This window comes from Elephantulus edwardii, unplaced genomic scaffold (genome assembly GCF_000299155.1).
Source record: "Elephantulus edwardii isolate Elephantulus edwardi_28Jun2011 unplaced genomic scaffold, EleEdw1.0 scaffold00332, whole genome shotgun sequence".
NCBI classification, from domain to species: domain Eukaryota; kingdom Metazoa; phylum Chordata; class Mammalia; order Macroscelidea; family Macroscelididae; genus Elephantulus; species Elephantulus edwardii.
Window position 1 is genome coordinate 1876517 of NW_006400082.1, and position 19880 is coordinate 1896396.

Genomic DNA, 19880 nt, shown 5'->3' on the forward strand with positions numbered 1-19880 from the left:
TTTAGATGCATAATTCACACTCCTCCTCACTCATAATAAAATATGCTTGAGGAAGAACAAGTGAAAGAAAACACCCATGAGCCTCTTCTCACACACAGCAACAGTTACAAAGACTTGAGAGAAGGAAATAGAAGGTAACTGCTCATTGCAAGGTACCACTCCTACTCCATGTCTGCATTATCAGAGTTGTGAAGAGGAAAGACAGAAGGCAAAGGGGATAGAGCAACGAGATCAAAAAAGCCCGAGCCCTGCACCACTCTCTGGACAAGTCTGAGCGGTCAGGGGAAGGACAGGGGCTGTTTAAAGCCCTTCTCAGACCTTCAAGCATCCCAGTCATGAGCTCCCCTCCACGCTCGTTTTCAATGTGAAGAAACCCTTGTACTCACTCTTGTCCCTTTTGTTCCTGGAAGTCCAGGTTCTCCAGCATCACCCTGGAATAAAAAGGAATTGCATTTATCATACAACAAGGGAACGGATCCTCTTGAATCCACCCACTAACATCCATTAGAGAATCGGCCTTACCTTTTGTCCTGGTGGCCCGTGTGGCCCTTCTGGTCCTTGCATTCCAGGAAACCCAATGACACCTTGCAACCCTGGGAGGCCTCTTTCCCCCTGCAGAGAAGGAAGTCAAGTCAGTCTGAGGTAGGGTGACAGAAACGGAGGGAACAAAGCAGCAAACCCAACACTCTAAGTCTCATGCAACACTGGACACACCTATCATGCACGTCTGAAGATAGAGTGTGCCTGTTAAGTGGTGCTGAGTTGACTGTGACTCTTAGAGACACCATGAGCAGCAGATGGAATCTTGCTCTTTGATGCGCAAGCCTATTGTTGCAATCAATCAATGGAAGACAGATGTTACTAGTAACTTCCTACTGCAGGCTGCTTGTCTCTACTAGAAGCTCTTTGAGAGCTGGAAATAATTATGTACTGCATCTGGCGAAATGCTTTCCGTACATGTGCTAAATGCTGAGTCACTTGTTAGATGAGTTGTATCATGAACTGCTGGGGGCTTCCCCACTGACGTGATTTTTTTCATTTCACTGAGTTTATTAAATCCTCTTGTCATCAAACAGAAGTGCTTTCAAGACTTTCCTGGGCAATCAAGTCTGAGGATACATTTTAGCAAAAGTGTTTTGCAAAGGTAGACTTGAAAGATAAGTGTGATCCCTGCTCTTATGAAACGGTATTTCTTAAATAGTGAATATCATTAAGAGATTAAACGTGGCAGACATAACTATAGGGCGGCAGTTATGCAAACTGGAAAGAGAATGGTCAGAATGACTGGAACTCTGGGTGTTCACCTGGCTCTTCATGGATAAATGCAAAGTATCTACATGAAGAGAGGGAAGTCCGCAGGGCAGATGGCAGTGCTGGGAAGACAGCAAATAAGACGTGATGAGGATGGAGATTTAGCGGGTAAAATGCACGATACCAAAGAAATACAAGAGGGACAAGCACTTGGCAGACAATGTGTTAGTGTTTCATTCTGGAAATGTTAGTTACTCACTCCAGGGAACCAGTGATCTGATGAAACAATATTTAAGGAACTCTGTCATATTTACATGTAATCACAAGAAATCAAGAAAGTCTAGTTTCTTAAAGCATGTATGCTTAGATGCAGTCTTAAAATACACACTATTGTTGCTGTTGTTACGGGCTGTGTCCACGAGCACTCACAGTGACTATGAACAACGGATCTGAACCCTGCCCTGTGCTGAACCATCTTCACATTTCTGAGACACTTGAACCCATTGTTACAGACACTGCGTTGACTCATCTTGTTGAAGGTCTTCCTCTTTTGCTGATCCTCCACCTTCCCAATCATGATGCCTTTTTCCAAGGACTTGTCCCTCCTAACAACACTGTCCATTTCAAAGCAAAAGGAAGACACTTTAGAGATTGTGGGCAGGCTTGCCTAGAGCTCAGTGGTTTTTTTCCTAGGTTATACATTACAAGAAAAATGTGTTCCCCAAATTGATCACTGTTGCCGTTGATGCCATTGAGTCCTCCACAATTCATATCCGCCCTAGGATCTAAACCCTCCTCCACCTACCCTGCGCCATCCTCTGATATGCTCAAGCCCACCCATCGTTACTGTCACACTACCAAGAGTTTTTCATCCACACATGATGGAAAGAATACAGAGAAGAACCTTACTAGTCGTCTTTCTTTCCAAGCCCCTGCAGGCAGTCTTGGCAACTGCTGCTGAATTAACAGCCTACAAGCTTTTCAGATTATTTTTTTAAAAAAAAGTCCTGAATCTGTAACTGCAACTGCTGTGCCCCAGTGAGGGCTGCGTTTAATTGGAAGTGTAAGTCAGGGGTCTAGAAGCTTCATTTTAATAAATGTGGAAGAGATTATTTAAAACTCCAGAGGATAAAATAAAACAGTCAATGGATTAAAGAAAATCAAATCCTACAGTTTGGCATGCTCTTTTGGAACAGGACCATCCAGAGCATCTACAAGGAAGAGCAGATGTTAACACACGGAGAGCCCAGATTGGACACGGAATGTTGGCTCTCACTCCTCGACTCTTGAGATAGCTGGGAAAGAGAAACATTCTCAGACTGAAACTCGTTGAAATGAGAAACTGTTTAAATATAGTCATTCTTAATGTTTTTAAAAATGCCAACAGGACACGAATGCAGGATTCAAAAAGAAAACAACTGATGATGAAGAGACGACTGTACACAGTCATCCTGCGAAGCTCCCATCATGTCTTATCTTTCCCTCACATGGAGGAAAATTCTCCTGAGATATTGTGGAGCTGAACTGCAAACAGCTGGCTATGAATGAATGAATGAATGAATGAATGAATGAATAAATAAATAAATAAATAAATAAATAAATATTATCCCTAAATAAACTAACATGAGATAATAAGGGTGTGTGAAAAATACATCAATGTAAATAAAAGTTTCTGGATATAGTTGATGAAGTGTCTTTTAGCATGTCCTTAATACTAATAGTATTATTGCAAGCTCAGCAATGATAAGATTTTTAAATCATTTTAATGATGGAATTCATGGAAGCCCGGAGCCAGACTGGCCAACTGATATGTTTCTCATTGAGTCAGCAGTAAACCAAAAATAGAAATAAGGTCAGCTCACACCTCAGCCCATGTTTTTTAATAGGTCACTGGGGCAAACAGGTTCCCAGAACAAGGTCAAACAGTTCACCAACATGAATCTGATCTGAGTCATTGGCTCTTTTACGTCCATTTCACAGATAGAGAAAATAAAGATTCCAAAGCTTTACGGATTTGTCACATGGCACTGGGTGACCTCGCTTTATGCTCCTGGGAACAAAACACAGAAATCTGAATTCCCAGTCCTTGCTTTAACCTCAAGAACACAATTCTTTCCCAAAAGTCACTGGAACACTTAAGCAATCCACATATCCCAGGAGTTTCAAAATTGAACAGAAAGGAAGGAAGCGACTCTTCAGCCAACATGGTCTTTGCGACCTCTCTACATTTTTTGAAACGTTATTAATCTTTTGTTCAAACTGACGTATCTGTGAAAATCAGATAGCCAGTATTATGTCTAACTTTATTATGGAAACCAAAGCAGGGAAAATGGACAGAGTAAACATTCAATCATCTGTTCGATTAGCTGGCAAGCAACAAAGGCTGTAGGCCGTCCAATGTATTGCTCCCTGATTTTTTTTAGCAATTTTCAAAGAATGTTACAGGAAGAGCAAAGAGCTGAATGTGTTTTGCAAAGATTGTCCTTGCCAATTATTTCCAGTCTAAACTCTGCAGCTGTAAGAGGCAGGACTACCACTGGGTCAACCCTTATGCTGGGGTTCAAGGTCAGATGTGTACAGTTAAAGTAACTGAGAAATAGGACTCCTTGGCCATCTTCCTGCCCATGATGTTTTCTTCAAGAAAGACTCCTCAGAACATGGTGACTATACAACTAATGACAGGGGACAAAAAAAATGGAAAAGCACAACCACTTTTTTCCAGAAATCAAAGCCATTATCAAATCAGCCCCTGACTCGCGAAACCTTCCTGTTACTGAGGAGACACATCGAAAGCCTTTCTTCCCTTGAAGCAGAGTGGATTCAAACCTCCGATTGACAGGTGAGCAGTGAAGAGTAAACCATCTGTGCTGCCTCAACAAGATAGACTGACACAGCAACTGTCACAGTGGGCTCGATTGTGTGGGATCTCAAGGACGGTGTAGGCCAGGGCAAGGTTCACAGGGTCACGAGGAGTCTTTGTCAATGCAATGGCACCAAACAACATCAATAGGGACCCTACTTCGTCTCATAAACTCACCGCCCACAAGTCAGTTCCAACGCACAGTAAAGGTTTCTGTGACTATAAAGCATTGGGGGTGGGGATGCCCCCTTTTTCCCAAGGAGCCCCCAGTGGATTCCAATTACCTTAGAGTTTGCAGCACAACTTGTGAGGAACTAAGGCACCAGAGCTCAACACGTACAATGGGGGAGAGAAAAGAGGAACTTGTAAAACATGATGCAAAAATGATATGTTACAGTCACCTTTCATTATTTCATTCTTGAACAAGAGTGTGATGTATCACACTAGTCCCCTTGTCTCCCCGTCCCCGACCAAAAAAAGAAAAAAGAAGAATCAAAGTTTATATACCACAGAAAGGAAGTGATTTTTCTTAGCTGTAGCCTCAAAGGGTGAAATTCAGAACTGGAAGAGGGAAAACAAAATGTCATTGTCTATAAAGATGAAGAACATAGCCACAAGAGAATGATCTTGGCATGGAAACTAGCCATCTGAAATTGTGCATGAAATAGGGTTTCATTCATTGAGCAACTTTAAACTTTTGCTTAATACATTATCTAAAGCCAGGATACACTATAAAAATCCATAAAACGTGGGCATAAAAGGTTCTTTCATGCTACTCAACTACTTCCCTTCCTCTTAAAATGCATGTGGAAACAAGTTAACGATCCTGGCAATCAAATGCTAGAATACAGCTCCTTTCAACCCAACCCAACCACCTACTGTCCATCTTTCTCCTGTTGTAGAGTCACTGATGGATTTGAACTGCTGAACTTTTGGTGACACAGTCTACATACAAGTCAAGCACCCAGGATGGGTGACGTTGAATTGCTGTGAAGCTTCTAAATTTGATTAACACAAAAGGTATCTAGAAAAGCACTCATAAAATTTCTATTATCAGAGGTCTGATCTTATCTATTTCATTGCCCAGAACACTAGTTTTTTTATCTACTTTTACTTTCTAAATTAAATGCTATGATCATGTGTCATCACAATAAATTAAAGCCAAAGTGTTTCCAGAGTACTGGTTTACTGCTCATGCAAGGACAGATCATAATGTGTAGAGACATCTGCAAGGACTTGTGTTCACTTGATTTGAAAGCCCAGCAAATATGATAAATAAAGTTAACAATGGAGAGGCTGCAATATGGACTCCATTTCCAGATTGTGAGCACTTGAAAGCCAGTGATATTCATTGCAAGTGTTGGGCACAAAGAATTTAGTAAAAGATTTGTGACTTCAATAAGAAACCAATAACATAAAGCTTAACATGAAAATGCCATAAAATGGAATTATTAAAATGAAATGAGATGTCTTGCACCATATGCACGAAAACAATTGTCCTCCAGTCATGACTCAAGTGTGGACTCAAACTTCCAAATTCCAGTTAGTTACTGAGCACATAAACATAAACCATTCGTACCAGCCAGGACTCCACAGACACACGCAGAAGCTGGTTAATGCATGTTATTGCTTGCTATTGAGGTGACTCCAGTATCAACTTGGTTTGGACAAAATCGAACTGCCCCATAGGGGTTCCAAGACTGTCAGGCCTAACTAAAAAGAAACAAGGAAAGCTATGTTCAAGACATCATATTTTATCAGCTGGCTTTCGCTTTGGGTTGGTTTTCTTTGCCACCTTTATGTCATCTGCTGTCTTAAGATTGCAATTTCCAAAAGAGGTTACAGTTAATTTCTGAGATGAAAGCTCTGGGGAGGTGAATTCAAATGATGGGTCACAGTCAATGGGAGATGGTGGGACTCAGCCAAAATTCCTCAAGTCCAATTCCTTGAGCCCAGTAACAGCCAGACATCTGCAGAAGCATTTCCTGAATGCCGATGCTGCTGGGAAAGTTGTAGGAAGGCTATGATTAGTGTCATGGGTTCATGGAAAAACACTGTGGCCACCCCCATTGGGAGCTTCGTCCACACCATTAAGCCTGACATGATAGCAGAAATATTGCCCCTACCAGAGGAAATGAAGGGAGAGGAACTGACCTCTCTGAGAAACAGAAAGCTAGGTCACTAAAAAGGCCAAGTTTTCCTAAGGACACAAGTTTTAATCCTCTTCTGCAGCATAAGCTACACAACTTGGTTCTTAATGAAAGTATATACTCTCAAAACTCATTCCTCATGAGTTCGAACTGACTGACAGCTGACTCTCCATTTAGGTTAAAAGGCTTTTAAATCACATGGGATGAGACCCTTGAAGCCACAGGTGGGTCTGAACCACCACAGAGATTTGGCTGTTAGCAAATCTTTGGGTCAGCAATTCCCTATGGATTATATCAACAGAGTCCTAGACATAAATGCATACCAGTTATATTACATATATACACATACACACACATATCTAGCTATATAAAATTTATTTTCTTTGATCTTTTAATACACCAAATTTGACACTGAAGGTTGTTAAATTAATGGTATCATGACTGTTTTCTATTTAACAGCTTAATATTAAAAAAGAATAGAAGAAAGCAACCAGGCCCCAAAAGCATGGTTACAAATCTTTATGATTTTTTTTTTAAAAATCCCATTTTCTCTCACAAGCCTTGATGTTTAGTTGGAGAGTGTCAATATTAAGAATCCTCACATGGTAACTCACTAGTAAATATGAAGGTATAGACGTAAAACTTAAACAACTACATACAGAGGAGAGAGAGAGAGAGAAACAGCTGAGAGTTTAAGAGGTGTTTCTGGTGGACTGTCCCCATCTTCACAAAATCAAAGGCTGGCAAGAATCGGAAAAAGGTTAACACAACGTCTTACCTCACTATCTGTACACTCTGTAGGATACATTCTATGTCTAGAAGCCTCTGGACTCCTCCTGCCTCTTGCAAACTGCATAGTTTTCCTTTGTGCAAGTTATCCCACCTTGTGATCTTAAACTCTGGAGTCTCCAGAGCTTTCATCAGGACGTAAGTTTTGAGAATGAACATAAAGATAACTGAATGGGCAGAAAGCAAAGACGTTTCTCTCTGGCCAAGCTCAGGCTTCAGACTTTGTGTTTAACTTTAAGCTTCAGAATGCTTTCATTTCTCTCCTCCTGGTTTTTCATTCACTCATTTGTACAGATTTATAAATCTGCACAAAAGTCAAGCACAAAATCTGAAGTCAAGTCTGGCCATAGTGAGGAAAGCCTTCGCTTTTGTTCTCTATCTGTTCAGACTTACAGCCCGAGGCTCGTTCTCACAGGATTCTTAAGTGGAAAATGGCAGGCCCCGCTAAGGCCCATCACTGGATATTCAAACCAAACCCATCACTGCCATGTCCATTCTGATCCATGCTGACTCCCAGTAGAGTTTCCAAGGCTGAAAGTCTTCAAACAGGAAACTGTCTCCTCTTTCTTACACAGTGTAGCTGGTAAATTAGAATTGACCATCTGGCTAGCAGCCCAATAAAATGCACAATTTCACCAAGGATCCTTACAGCAAGAATTAAAAACTCACTGCTGTAGAGTCAAAACTGACTCATAGCTGACACTCTAGTGGATCCCTGGAGGAGGCTGTAAAATGTACAGAAAGAAATTTCCCATCTTTCTCTCACGGAACCAGTGGTGAATTTGAACCACTTAGAGAGAGGCTGTATCTGGGCCAGCTGTGCAACTCCCACCGGAGGTCCCTATCTTACGGCAGAGGTCGACCTTTTCCTTTACTGATGATCCATCCGCTGTGGTCTCCCTGCAGACACAGCACTGCATACAGATCTTTCCCCAGGATCTGCGCTCCAGGATCAAATTCTGTGGGGTAAATTCTGAACCTAAAAGCCTCGTTGAGGCCAGAAAGAATTCTAACACAACTCTAGGTTCACATAGTCTAATACACATTTTAATATTTCTAGGAAAGTTGGCAAATAGGAAAACAGAGCAGAAAGCACAAATTCTCTCTTTCTCTCTCTCTCTCTCTTTCTCTCTCTCTCACACACACACACACACCCCAAAGCTGCCAGCATGATGGTTCAGAGGAGAGGCACAATCAATTCTTTTCAATTCATCATCACTTGCAAAGAAATAAAACTGTAATTAGACAGTATGAAATCTACTTTCCACAGTCAGCTTGTGAGGGGGGAAATGAGCTAGTTCTTCATAAAAGACATTCTGAGAGAACTATCCTCAACACAAGGATAGCTCCAAAGAGCACTAGGTACCATCTTCATATAAGCAACTTCAAATTCTTCCCTAAAGGCATCTCAAAGTAAATGAATGATCCTACTCCACTGATTCTGTAAAAGCTTTCTAAAAAAGAAGGCAACCTTCTGACAAATTATAGGCAGTATAAGAAATCTCTATTTCCAAGGGTCCTTAAACCAGGAAAGTACACATAACCCATTGCCTTCAAGTCTAGTCTGATGCACAGTGAACCTCTCTCCATGGGCTGTCCCAGGCTGTGAATCTTTATGAGGGCTGACTGCCTGGGTGGGCTCTAACCACCAGAGGAGCTGGCCTTTTTGGTGAACAGCATAGCATGCTCTGGAACAAAGGTCCTTAGGTCTTATAAAAATTCCAAATTTTATTTCATTTTTCATTATTCATTTCATTATTCCAATTTTTATTTCATTAGAATAGACCATTATTAACAGAGCACCCACAATCTTAGGGAGCAGCTGATCCAAGGGACAGTCAGCTAGAGTCAGCAAAAAAGTCTTTTGTAAAGAAGTCCATGGAAAGTCACGGAGTGGACCCTTGCTGAAAAAGAAGATAATATAAAAAGAGTCTAATGTGTTTTCATTAACTTTTACTCCAAAATATTTTCAAATGTAGATAATTTATTAAAGCCTTTTCAGTATAAATGTTTAAATCACTCCTCTAAAGCACACCAATTATTTTTTAATATGAGGAAGATATGGCAATAATATTTTCTCCAAAGGACTGTGAGGTTTGCTCACCAAGCCCATCATGGCTTAACTTCACACTCCTGTTACACTGCAGCTGAACGCTACTCTTGCTTTGCTTTCTGGGAAATATTTGTTCTTCTAGTTCCTCTTGTTACATGTGTATTTGTATGCGATCCTTCGGATTTCTTCAGCTTTTGGTTTTAGCTCTTTAAGAAGCTCGCTAGTCCTTCACCCACATAGACTTCTTCCCCTGATATAACCCACGTCTTAGCCCCAGGCCCCCTCTCTGCTCGAGCAGTGTGGCCACACACCAGGTATTTCTCTGCCTATTGAGAAAGGATAGCTTTCATCTGAAATAGGTTAAGACTCATCCAGTCCACCCACCACCTACTACCTCTGGCAAATCTATACATCTCAGCTAAACGTCCTTTCTGAGGGGAAGAACTCCTCAACACAAAGGGATCTGGGGGAGAAAACCCATCAGTTCACCACTATGAAGACGTTAGCGGCTACCAAGCATACACATGCTCATTGCCGTCAAGCTGGAACTAGTTCACAGCTGACCCTCCTGTGGGTTTGCAGAGGCTGTAAACTGTACAGGATGAGATTTTCCATCTTTCCCTAGTGGAGCTACTGCTGAATCGGAATTGCCCTTTTTGGATCAGTAGTGCAACTCCACAGACTACACCACTGAGTAGGCAACTCTGTGTTGTTGTTATTCATCATCAAGTTGCCTGTGACTCACAGTGACCCTGTGTACAACAGCTCTGAACTCTGCCCTATCCTCAGCCAGTCTCACTGACTTCAACACACCTACTCCCGTTATTGCAATGACTGTATCAATCCATCTCATCTGAGGTCTTCCTCTCCTTCCCTGTCTCTACCCTTCCAAGCATGATGTCCTTCTCCAAGGACTGGTTCCTCTTGGCCATGTGCTTCAAAGTGAGATAGTGCTTCAAAATCCTAGCCTCCAAGGAAAAACTCTTGGTGGTCCATAGTATGTCCAAGACTCTTCTCCAACACCACAACTCAAAGGCATCAATTCTCCTTCTCTCATCCTTAGTCACTGTCCTGCTCTCTAGCACATAGCAAGTGATTGTGAAGAACAAACCCTGAATCAGGTACACATTAGTCTCTAGACTGACATCTTTGCTTCTCAATACTCTGGAAAGGTCCCTGATTGCGGATTTTCCCTGCGCAATTTGTCTTTTGATTTTCTGACTGCTGGTGTCAAGAGTGTTGATTGTGGAGCCAAGAAATCTAAAATTATTAACAATCACAACTAAAAAAAAAAGGTGCCAGGCTAAGGCCATCCCTTCCCCAGTGGATTTGTAGATTGGACCCTGGTATTCTGAAGGCTTTTAATTAGTTGACTTTTGGAAGTAGAGTCAAGCCTTTTTATCCGTGTCTTTTTGTCAAGTCTCCCCGACACTTGTTCAGTGCAGACATCTAAGCCTCCACTCACAGAGGGTGGGGGCAGTAGTGCGTGGGATGCAGTGCCTGGAAATTGAACTTGGGTCTTCTGTATGGAAAATAAGAATTCTACTACTGAACTACCACTACCCCCATTTTAAAACTCAACCCACTGACACAGTGAGTGGGCCAAAAGGGCCAGGTGTGCCAGAGACAGTGAGATTGGCACAGGATAGGCCAGGGTTCAGAGCTGTTGGGCAGAGAGTCACTACGAGTCACAGGTGACTCAACAGCACATAACAACAGCATCGGCATCAAGTTGGAATCAACTAAGCCTCTTGTGAGTTTTCAGACAGGAGGAGACTGCCCATCTTTCTCCCTCAACCTCACTTTGGACCTCCAGAGAAGCCCCCACCTTTAGTCACCAGTGAAAGCTCCCCAAAGACTATGCTGCCAAATAGGACAATGTAAAACTACCCCATAGGGTTCCTAGGGCTGCAAGTCTTCAGGGGACTGCTTCATCTTTCTGTTGGGGAGCAGTTTACTGTCAGGTGACGGAGTTAACTGGGACTCATCGTGCACCTACCCTGACCATCCTCTCTGTCATCTCTGGCTTGCGCACTGTGTCAATCCATCTCACTGCATCTTCCTCTCTTTCTCTGAACTCCACCTTTCCCAGCATCATGCCTTTCTCCAAGGACTGGTCCCTCCTAAAAACTCACCCAGAGTATATTAGATAAATTTCTGCTCTTTCAGGAGCACCCTGGTTACACCTTCTTAAAGAGCAGAGGGAAAGTGAATGAATGGGCTTTTACAGGGCCTTTATCAATCAGAATTGACAGAGGGGGTAGGCTTTTTGCGTGTGTAAAAATGCCGACGGGCTGTAGACTTGTCACCACAAGAGGGCGCCATGGGACTAAAAACAGTTTTTCAAACTACCTAAAACTTAAAAGTGGATCTGAAGCCGGAATATTTTTCCCTCTTAAAATATTCAGTGTGATTGAACATATTAGTATGAAAACAGAAAGAGAAGAGTCTCTGTGAAACTATTACTAAGCTTCTAATTTCCAATAAAATGTATTTAAAGATTTTCTCTTGTCTTCCTTCTACAAGTGTTTCAGAAATACATACTTTAAGGTAATTTAATGGGTTCTGACATCTGTCAATTTTGTAGGAAAAAAGGAATCTGTCCAATTGTTATCTGTTCCCAATGAAGGTGATAGCATAGCATAATCTCCCTTACTAACCATTTAATGACTTAGCAGCTTGGGGCTGTCAGGAAAATCAAAATCATGAATGCTTCTGCCTAAACCTATTACCTCACATTTCACTTTTCTTATGTGAATTTAAAAATTATCTGTAAAGGGAGAAGAAACAATTTGGCTATAAGTGGTGCTGTATTACTGGCTTGAAGCGATATTCATATAGCTCTGAAAGTTGCCTGCTCTGTGCATTGCAGTGGGGAGGAAAGGCAGCCTGGTCGGAGTTCTGCACTGGCCAGGGGGGGCCCTTATCCAACGTACTCTGGGCTGAGTGACACTCAGTGGTAGGGGAATTCCTCAAAATCAGCAGTGATCATGTTTTACTTGCTTTGGCTTGGCACAGGACGTGCAGTGGCCAATTAACAACCACAGGGCCTGCCACACAGCTCCCCTGGGCAGCCCCTTAGCTAACAGTGATTAACGAGTTGCTATGTGGGGTGGCTTCTAGCAAGGTACCCCCCATGGAGAGGGCAAACAGAAGATTGTAGACGTTCCAGTGATGCCAAGAAATAATAGCGGCTACTAACTAAGAAGGTGGCCACTGGCCGAGACTGTCAGCAGGTTAAAAAATCCCTAATGAAGAATGTCCCTCACCGGCCACCATCACACATACTGAGTCACTGTCGCTTAATGCTTTGCCTGCTTGCTTGATAAGCGAGTTTGGGTTTGCATTTGGTTTTCACTTATTCCATTAGAAATTTTAAATTAAAACAAAAGACAATTCTCAACACATTAGGAAAGACAGCCTGTGAATTTGCCAAGAGCTGTACTGGAGGAATGGAAAACTAAACAACTGGGTTCCGTCAGAACCAGCTCCTAGTTGACTCTAACGGGTTGTCAGACGCTCTGAACACGCACAAGGAAACGGCCCACCCTTCTCCTATGGAGCAGCTGGTGGACTGAGACTGTCTGATCTGGGATTAGTAACACAACTCCTCAACCACTAAGCCACCAGAGATGCTTCAGAACTTTCACCTAAAACCACAGTTTTATTCACCAGCACAAGAGCCTTTTCTTTTTAAACATTTCTAAGATTTTTTTTTCAAAATTCTGTATCATGATTCAAATTAAAATTTGGTGGGAGGTGATGGGGTAGGGAGGGGGATATGGAAGTGACATGAAAAACAACAAAATAATAACAGCAAAAAGTTAGCTTCTTTCTGAGTTTGGGCAAGGTAAACCACCACCCCACCACCCAAAAAAGAATTTTCTCTCACAAAGGAAAATTGCTTTTTTAAAATATCCATTACCTGCTAACAAACAAGCCCAAGACTGAAAGAGATACACACTTCATTGTTGGCTTATTTGGGAAATACCAGCAGAGATACTCTAACTACCTAAACAGCCCTGTGAGGGCTTTCAGGTTACCATAAGTGAGGATGTTGTTAACTTGAATTTAAAGATGTCTGTGGGTGTGTGACAGTATCTCTGGAAGTGTGTGTATCCTGCACAAAATCAGGACACATAAAAGTCAGGAAATGCCAAAATCTAGGTCATGAATTTTCCTTTTTGTTTGCAATTAACAGTAAATGTGAAAATGAGTAAAAAAAAAAATGCTTTCACAATAAATGTTGCTCACAATGCAAAGGCCTGTGAGATGTTCTTTGTTGTGGCTGCTGTTGTTGTGAGTTGCTGTAAAATCAATTAAAACGCATGGGGACCCCTGTGCACAGGGAAGAACTAGTTCATAAAGTCTACAAGCTCTCACCTTTTGAAGTAGATCACCAGCCTTGGCAAGATGAGAATTAAGAAACCATTTTGATTTGGTTTAATATACATAGGACATGTACAACTACTTATCAAAAAATTGGTGTCACCTGAGGGTGCCGATTCCTAGATTCCTCCTCAGGTGAAAGGCTGAGGGTCTTTCCCAGTTCAAAGCTATGAGGGACCTCTGAGGAGAAAGATGGGCACTCTCCTTCCATTGCAAAAGAGCAGTTTACATCTCTAAGGCTTGTTGGAGGGCTAAATATTCGCCCCCCGCCCATCATTCTATTACTCTTTCTCTATTCTGAATCTGAGATCCTGGGGTCCTCCTCACACTGGCACTAAAGATGTTTTGGGGGTTTGTGGCTAAACTTGACATATGAAAGTAATTATTTCTATTTAATAAGAAAAACTATCTTAAGAAATGCTTCCTCAACTTTATCTTATGAACTAGGCTTCATGTGTCTGTGTGTGCCTGTGTGTGAATAGGTCTAGAATGAATTCTTTCCAAGCTCAGTGTCCTACACTGCATGTCTCATGTCAGTGTGAGTCTTTTCAAGATCAACAAACTATTAATTCTTGCATTTAACCAGAGTCCTTGGGATTCTTCTCTGGTTTCTGCCTATTAACCATCTGATAAGATGCATAGTTTTGATATCCCCAAATTACTTCCTTCCCCCCCAACAAAGTTACTCGGTTATATAGCTTATCATTAATAGCATTTTTCCCCAGGATGTTGCAATAATTTAAAAACTCCATTAATCATTTTGAAGAATCTAAGATAAGCATAGTTGCAAGGAGGCGAAACGTGACAAATCAATTGTGCCCACATAATACAATAAAAGGTTGGCAGCACTTCAAATTTCACAAAACCCACCGGGAGCTAAACATTGCTAACTTGAAAAATCAGTGCTTACGTCAACTTGAGTGAAGAAGTGACTGGATATAACCCATTTTTAATAAATATCATTTTAGTTGTTAAGTGCTGTCGAGTCGAGTACGACTCAGAACCACCCTATGATCAAGAGATCTGAACCCTGTTCTATCCTGCACCATTCTCACACAATGGACACAGAAGTCCATTGCAGCAGTCACCGCGTCAGTCCACCTGGTTGAGGGTCTTCCTCTCCTTTGCCAATCCTCCACCCTTTCCAACAGGGGCATCATGTTTGGGAGGGTGGAGGGATGGCGCAGGAAGGGAAGACCCTCTATGAGGTGGATTGATTCAGTGACTGGGGTAATCGGGATGGGTGTGTCAGAGGCAGTGCGATTAGCACAGGGTAGAGCAGAGTTTAGGGCTGTTGTACATAGGGTCGCTATGAGTCGCAAACGACTCAATGGCACATAACAACAACAATAGTAGTATGCTCAAAGTAGGTGAGGCAAAGCCTCACCATTCTTGCCTCCAAAGATCACTCTGACTGCACTCTCTCCAAGACATATTTGTTTGTTCTTTTGGCAATCCATGGGATGTTCAGTGTTCTTCTCCAACACCTCAGCTTAAAGCATCAATTCTTCTGTCATCCTTATTCACTGTCCAGCTCTCAGATACATACCAAGTGATCAGAAAGACTACGGCCTGAATTAGACACACCTTAGTCCTCAAACTGACATCAATATTCCTCAATAATTTAAAGAGATCTCTAACTACATATTTTCCCAGTGTGGTGTGTCTCTTTATTTCCGGAATTCTGGTACTAAGGATGTTAATTGTGGATCCAAGCAAGATGAACTTGTTGATAGTTTTAATCTCTTCTCTATTCATTATGATTTTGCCTATTGGTCCAGCGGTAAGAATCTTGTTTTCTTGACACTGAGATGTAATCCATACTGAAGGCTGCATTCTTTGATCTTCTGCAACAAGTGCTTCAAATCCTCCTCTCTTTCAGCAAGCAAGGTTGTGTCATTTGCATAATATAGGTTATTACTGACGAGTCTCTGTCCGATCCTAATGCCACATTCTTCTTCATACAGTCCAGCTTCTCATATATTTTACGTAGCACACGGATTTAATATTATTAATTCCATTAAAAAAAAAACAATAATAGGAAAATTAGGGAGCTCTGGTGGCCTAGTGGCAAGAAGCTGCACTACAATCCCAGAAGTATGTGGTTCGAATCCACCAGATGCTCTGCTGGAGAAAGAGGGGTAATCTCCTCCTGTACCAGTCAGATCCAATTTGATGCATACACACATACACACACAAAATACTTTTTAAAAATTTTTTTAAAATAAGAAAATTATGGCAAAAAAAGAGTTCTGCACATTCAATGATTTATTCATTGCAAATACCTTTTATAAGAAACATAAAAGCAGGCTATACACATGGATTTCACCTGATGGTATGCATAGGAATCAAATCGATTACATTTGTGAAAAGATTCGTTGGAGAAGCTCAATATCAGCAGTGAAAACCAGGCCAGGTGCTGATTGTGGGACAGACCACCAACTACTCATATGCAAATTCAAGCTGAAGTTGAGGAAAATTAAGTCAGGTCCACGGGAACCAAGATTTGACCTTAAGTCTGTCCCACTCGGATTTCAAAACCATCTCAGGAACAGGTTCGAGGCCTTGAGCACCAATGAGCATAGACCAAATGAGCTCTGGGAGGATATCAAGAAAATCGTCCATGAAGAATGCAAAAGATCATTACAAAGGCTAAAGAAGAAGAAAACACCAAGATGGATGTCAGATGAGACTCTGAGTATTGAATTAGAGCGCCGAGAAGCCAAAGCTAAAGGAAGAAATCAAAACAGGAGCAAACTACCCATCTTTCTTGCTCAGAGCTGCTGGTGGATTTGGACCACTGGAGAAAAGCCTTTGGGTTAGTAGTGCAACTCTCTATGGACTATGCATTGACTTTCTCATAAAGAAAAAATAAATTACAGTTTATAAAGTATAAAAATAGGTGATAATTTTCCAGCTTTTCTGCATTTTAATGTTTAAAACCAAGTAGAATAGAGATGGTGAAATGTGTGTGGTGTGTGTGTGTGTGTGTGTGTGTGTGTGTGTGTTGTGTGAGAGAGAGAGAGAATGAGAGAGAGAGGAAATTGTATTAAGATAAAGGTAAGGCATTGCTTTAAAAAAGAGAAAAAAGGTAAGGCAAAAGAAAAGAAAAAGTTAAGTCACACCTAGCATTCAGCAACATTTCCCCTCCCCCTCTCAAGTGTCCCAGGTTCCAAAGCATCTGACATGGTAACAGAAGAAATTCTTTTCTGACAAAAAAACCCCACAAACCCTTAGTCACAAGTGCCCTGAACTGGCCTTCACTACTCTCCTGTCTGATATAAAATTGTCAATTCAGTAAAATTTCCGAAATCTCTCAAGAATTCCCAATCAGCAGGAGTCAACTAAGGCATCCTTGACAGGATATATAGCTTCCCAAACCCAAGGACATTTTGTCCTTGACTCGAAGTGTTATGACAGATAAATAGGCAGATACAAGGGTTTCAAAGACATTCACATGTGGGACCTGCTTTGCAGGTTCTTAATGCCAGAACTGGTTTAGTGGTAAAGAGTTGCACTGCTAAACCAAAGGTAACCAGTTCAAATCCATAAGCCGCTCCATAGGAGAAGATCAATCAACTCCTGTGCTCCTGGAAACCTGCTGGAGGGTCAGCTACGAGTCAGTTATCGACTTGATGGTACATGGAAACAACAACAGCACTTTTAAAGGACAGAGCTCCATTTCTGAGTATACCACTCCTGAAGTGCTTCTTCACTTAAGGCTCTTCCTAAGAGGTGGTGGATGTCAGTAGGTAAGAGGATGACAGGGAAATAAGATACGGCCTAAGAAACAGAAATTGCTCCTTTCAGATCTCAATAAATGTGGCTGGTTATAATAACTGGAAAGTACTTGAGCAACTATTTGCTTCTAAAGTAAAATTGCCTAAGCTCTTCTCTTTCATTTCTTCACTGGATACAAAGATACACCGACGACTGTGGTGCTCTTGTCAGGAACAGTATCTTTGACAAGAGTGAGTAATGATACAGATATTGTCACTATTTGAGACAAATTCTGACAAAACAAAACAATACTTCTGAAGTTACTTCAACAAGCTATTCTTGTTGAATAGCTTAATTTGTTGGAAGCATTACTTGGAATGTAGGATTAGTTTTCAAATGTGTCGAGTCACCTGAAACTCACAGCGACACTATGCACAATAGCACTGAACTCTGCTCTATCCTGAGCCAATCTCACTGTCTCTGACACACCTGCCTCCATTACCCCAGTCACTATATCAATCCATCTCCTCCAGGGTCTTCCTCTCTTGCGCAGTTTCTCCGTCCTTCCAAAAATGATGTCCTTCTCCGAGGACTAGTCCCTCCTGGCTACATCCCCAAAGTCTAGACACTTAACTTTCTGACACATTTTACTTGATAGCCTTCTCTTGCTTCCACTCTGCACTGTCAAAGCCTTTGAAGGGACAATTAAGCTCTGGTGTCCTCAGGATATAAGTCAGTAATGGCAAGAGAGTGACACAGGAAAGAAAACGGAGAGTTAAACCTGCTATCATTTTCATAAAGCCCAGGCTACGTTCCATCTCTCCATTCTTGAGCATTTATCTAAAAGTAAGATTTTTTTTAAAAAATGTGGTAGCCGATAAATTGACTTTAGGTGAGGAAGAATTATCAATGAGGCTGTTTAAACAAGTTATATAGGATTTAAATAAAGCCACTTCAAATACTAGCATGCTCATAATGCAGGCCTAAATTAAATAATTCTGGAAGACATGAAGGCCTAAGAAGCTTAGCAAATAGAGAAAACTGAGACCGTGTGGAAAGCATACCCACAATTTCCCAACCGTGATTGCAACAGCTTCAGTATCATGGGAATTTTTTCAAAACAGAAAAAGTGGAGAAAAACCAGATGTCATTTGGGGCTCAAGAATCTTTAATCTTTCTTTACATCAGCAGACTTGAGAGAAACTAATAATGAAGGCACAACAGTTAAATACTGCTGAATCATAGCTACCCTTTTTCTCAGAATACATCACTGAAACAATATTTGACACTAAGGAAATGGCTACTTGTAAAATAACCCATTATTGGCCTGACCTTCCTCTGCTTAAAATTAATGGAGAGTCCTGACATTTACTACATACCACAGTCCCTTTCGGTAAAATGACTTTATTTTTTTTTTCTCTCTAGAAAGGCCAGTAATGACACGGTGTTATAGTACCTCTAGCATTTAGAAAAGACTCAAAATCAAAGAAATGAAGACATTTAGTTTTGGTAGAATTGTTCAAGATTATAGTCCAACTCTTTTCCACTATAGATTTTTTTTTAATTCTACAACAATAAGATTAGATTTTTATTGATTTAATAAATTATACCTAATCTCAAGGACACACATACATAGCTTCCAAAAATGTCCATCGAAAGAGGGCAAAAAAATATGCATGAGATATGCTCTGTAACCCCAAAAGGCAGCATCAAATAATTTCTTAACCTCACATTAAAATCTCAGGGTCCATGGATTTCCCTCTAATAACATTCATCTAGTACTGGATGACCCACAATCCAAATCGATGGCTCAGTAAAATTGTATTAGGGTGCTAAGCATAAGACTGGAGATTTGAGTCTACTCGGAGGTGCCCCGGAAGAAGATCTGTCAATACACTTCTGAAAACTAGCCACGGAAACCCCAATGGACAGCGCCACTCTGACACAGAAGCTATCGGGAGTCACAGGCAGCGGGCAGGCAAAGGAATTAGTGTCAGAGCTCATATCCAAATTCTGCTCTGCTGTCAACTCCTCGGGTTTTGATTTCATGATCACCACCATTCCCACTTTTGTCCAACCAGTTCTCTATGTCTCATTTCCACAGCATCAAGTCTTTTAAAAGTTCGTAAGAGTAGTGATAGTATCGATGGCACAGAGATAATTCCTTCAACAAGAAGAAAAGCCTCAGTCTGAAAGCAGAAGAGCAGAGAAAGTTCAAGATGATGGTACGAATTCCTGGAAAGTGTGTGTGTGTGTGTGTGTGTGTGTGTGTGTGTGTGTGTGTGTGTCTACACATGTGTACATGTGTTGTGTCCAGGGGGGGAAAAAGAGAAACTAGAAAAGTAGATCCATACAGAGAAAGGCTTAGGAATTTTTTATGGGGGGAACATAATGAGTAAAATGTTGGTGTTTTTTTTTTAAAAAAAAAGAAGAGATGCAGTTTGAACCCCATGTAGTGAGCTTGTAAAATTCTCCTCTCAGATCAATACTGCACACATTGTATTTGCAGAATCTTTTGCAATGCCTCAAGTCAGTGGGCCACATTCCAGTCTCTGATCCCTCATGCTCATGTCATCATGTCCCAGGATTCAGGAGGGTCCAAAAAAGGATGCAACAGTGGATTAAGAGCCTCAACAGAGACAAGCAATCTACTAGCCATAAAAAAAGG

General features: G+C 41.3%; 1 protein-coding gene across 1 annotated transcript in view; it reads right to left on the minus strand.

The window, feature by feature from the left end:
* The window catches only part of COL4A1 (collagen, type IV, alpha 1), a 175798-nt gene that overhangs the window by 70253 nt on the left and 85665 nt on the right, over nucleotides 1–19880 (minus strand). The window contains exons 3-4 of the mRNA XM_006901562.1: nucleotides 523–612; nucleotides 387–431 (exon numbers count right to left, since the gene is read on the minus strand). Coding sequence (XP_006901624.1) covers nucleotides 387–431; nucleotides 523–612 — 135 coding nt within the window. The remainder of the gene's footprint in view (nucleotides 1–386; nucleotides 432–522; nucleotides 613–19880) is intronic.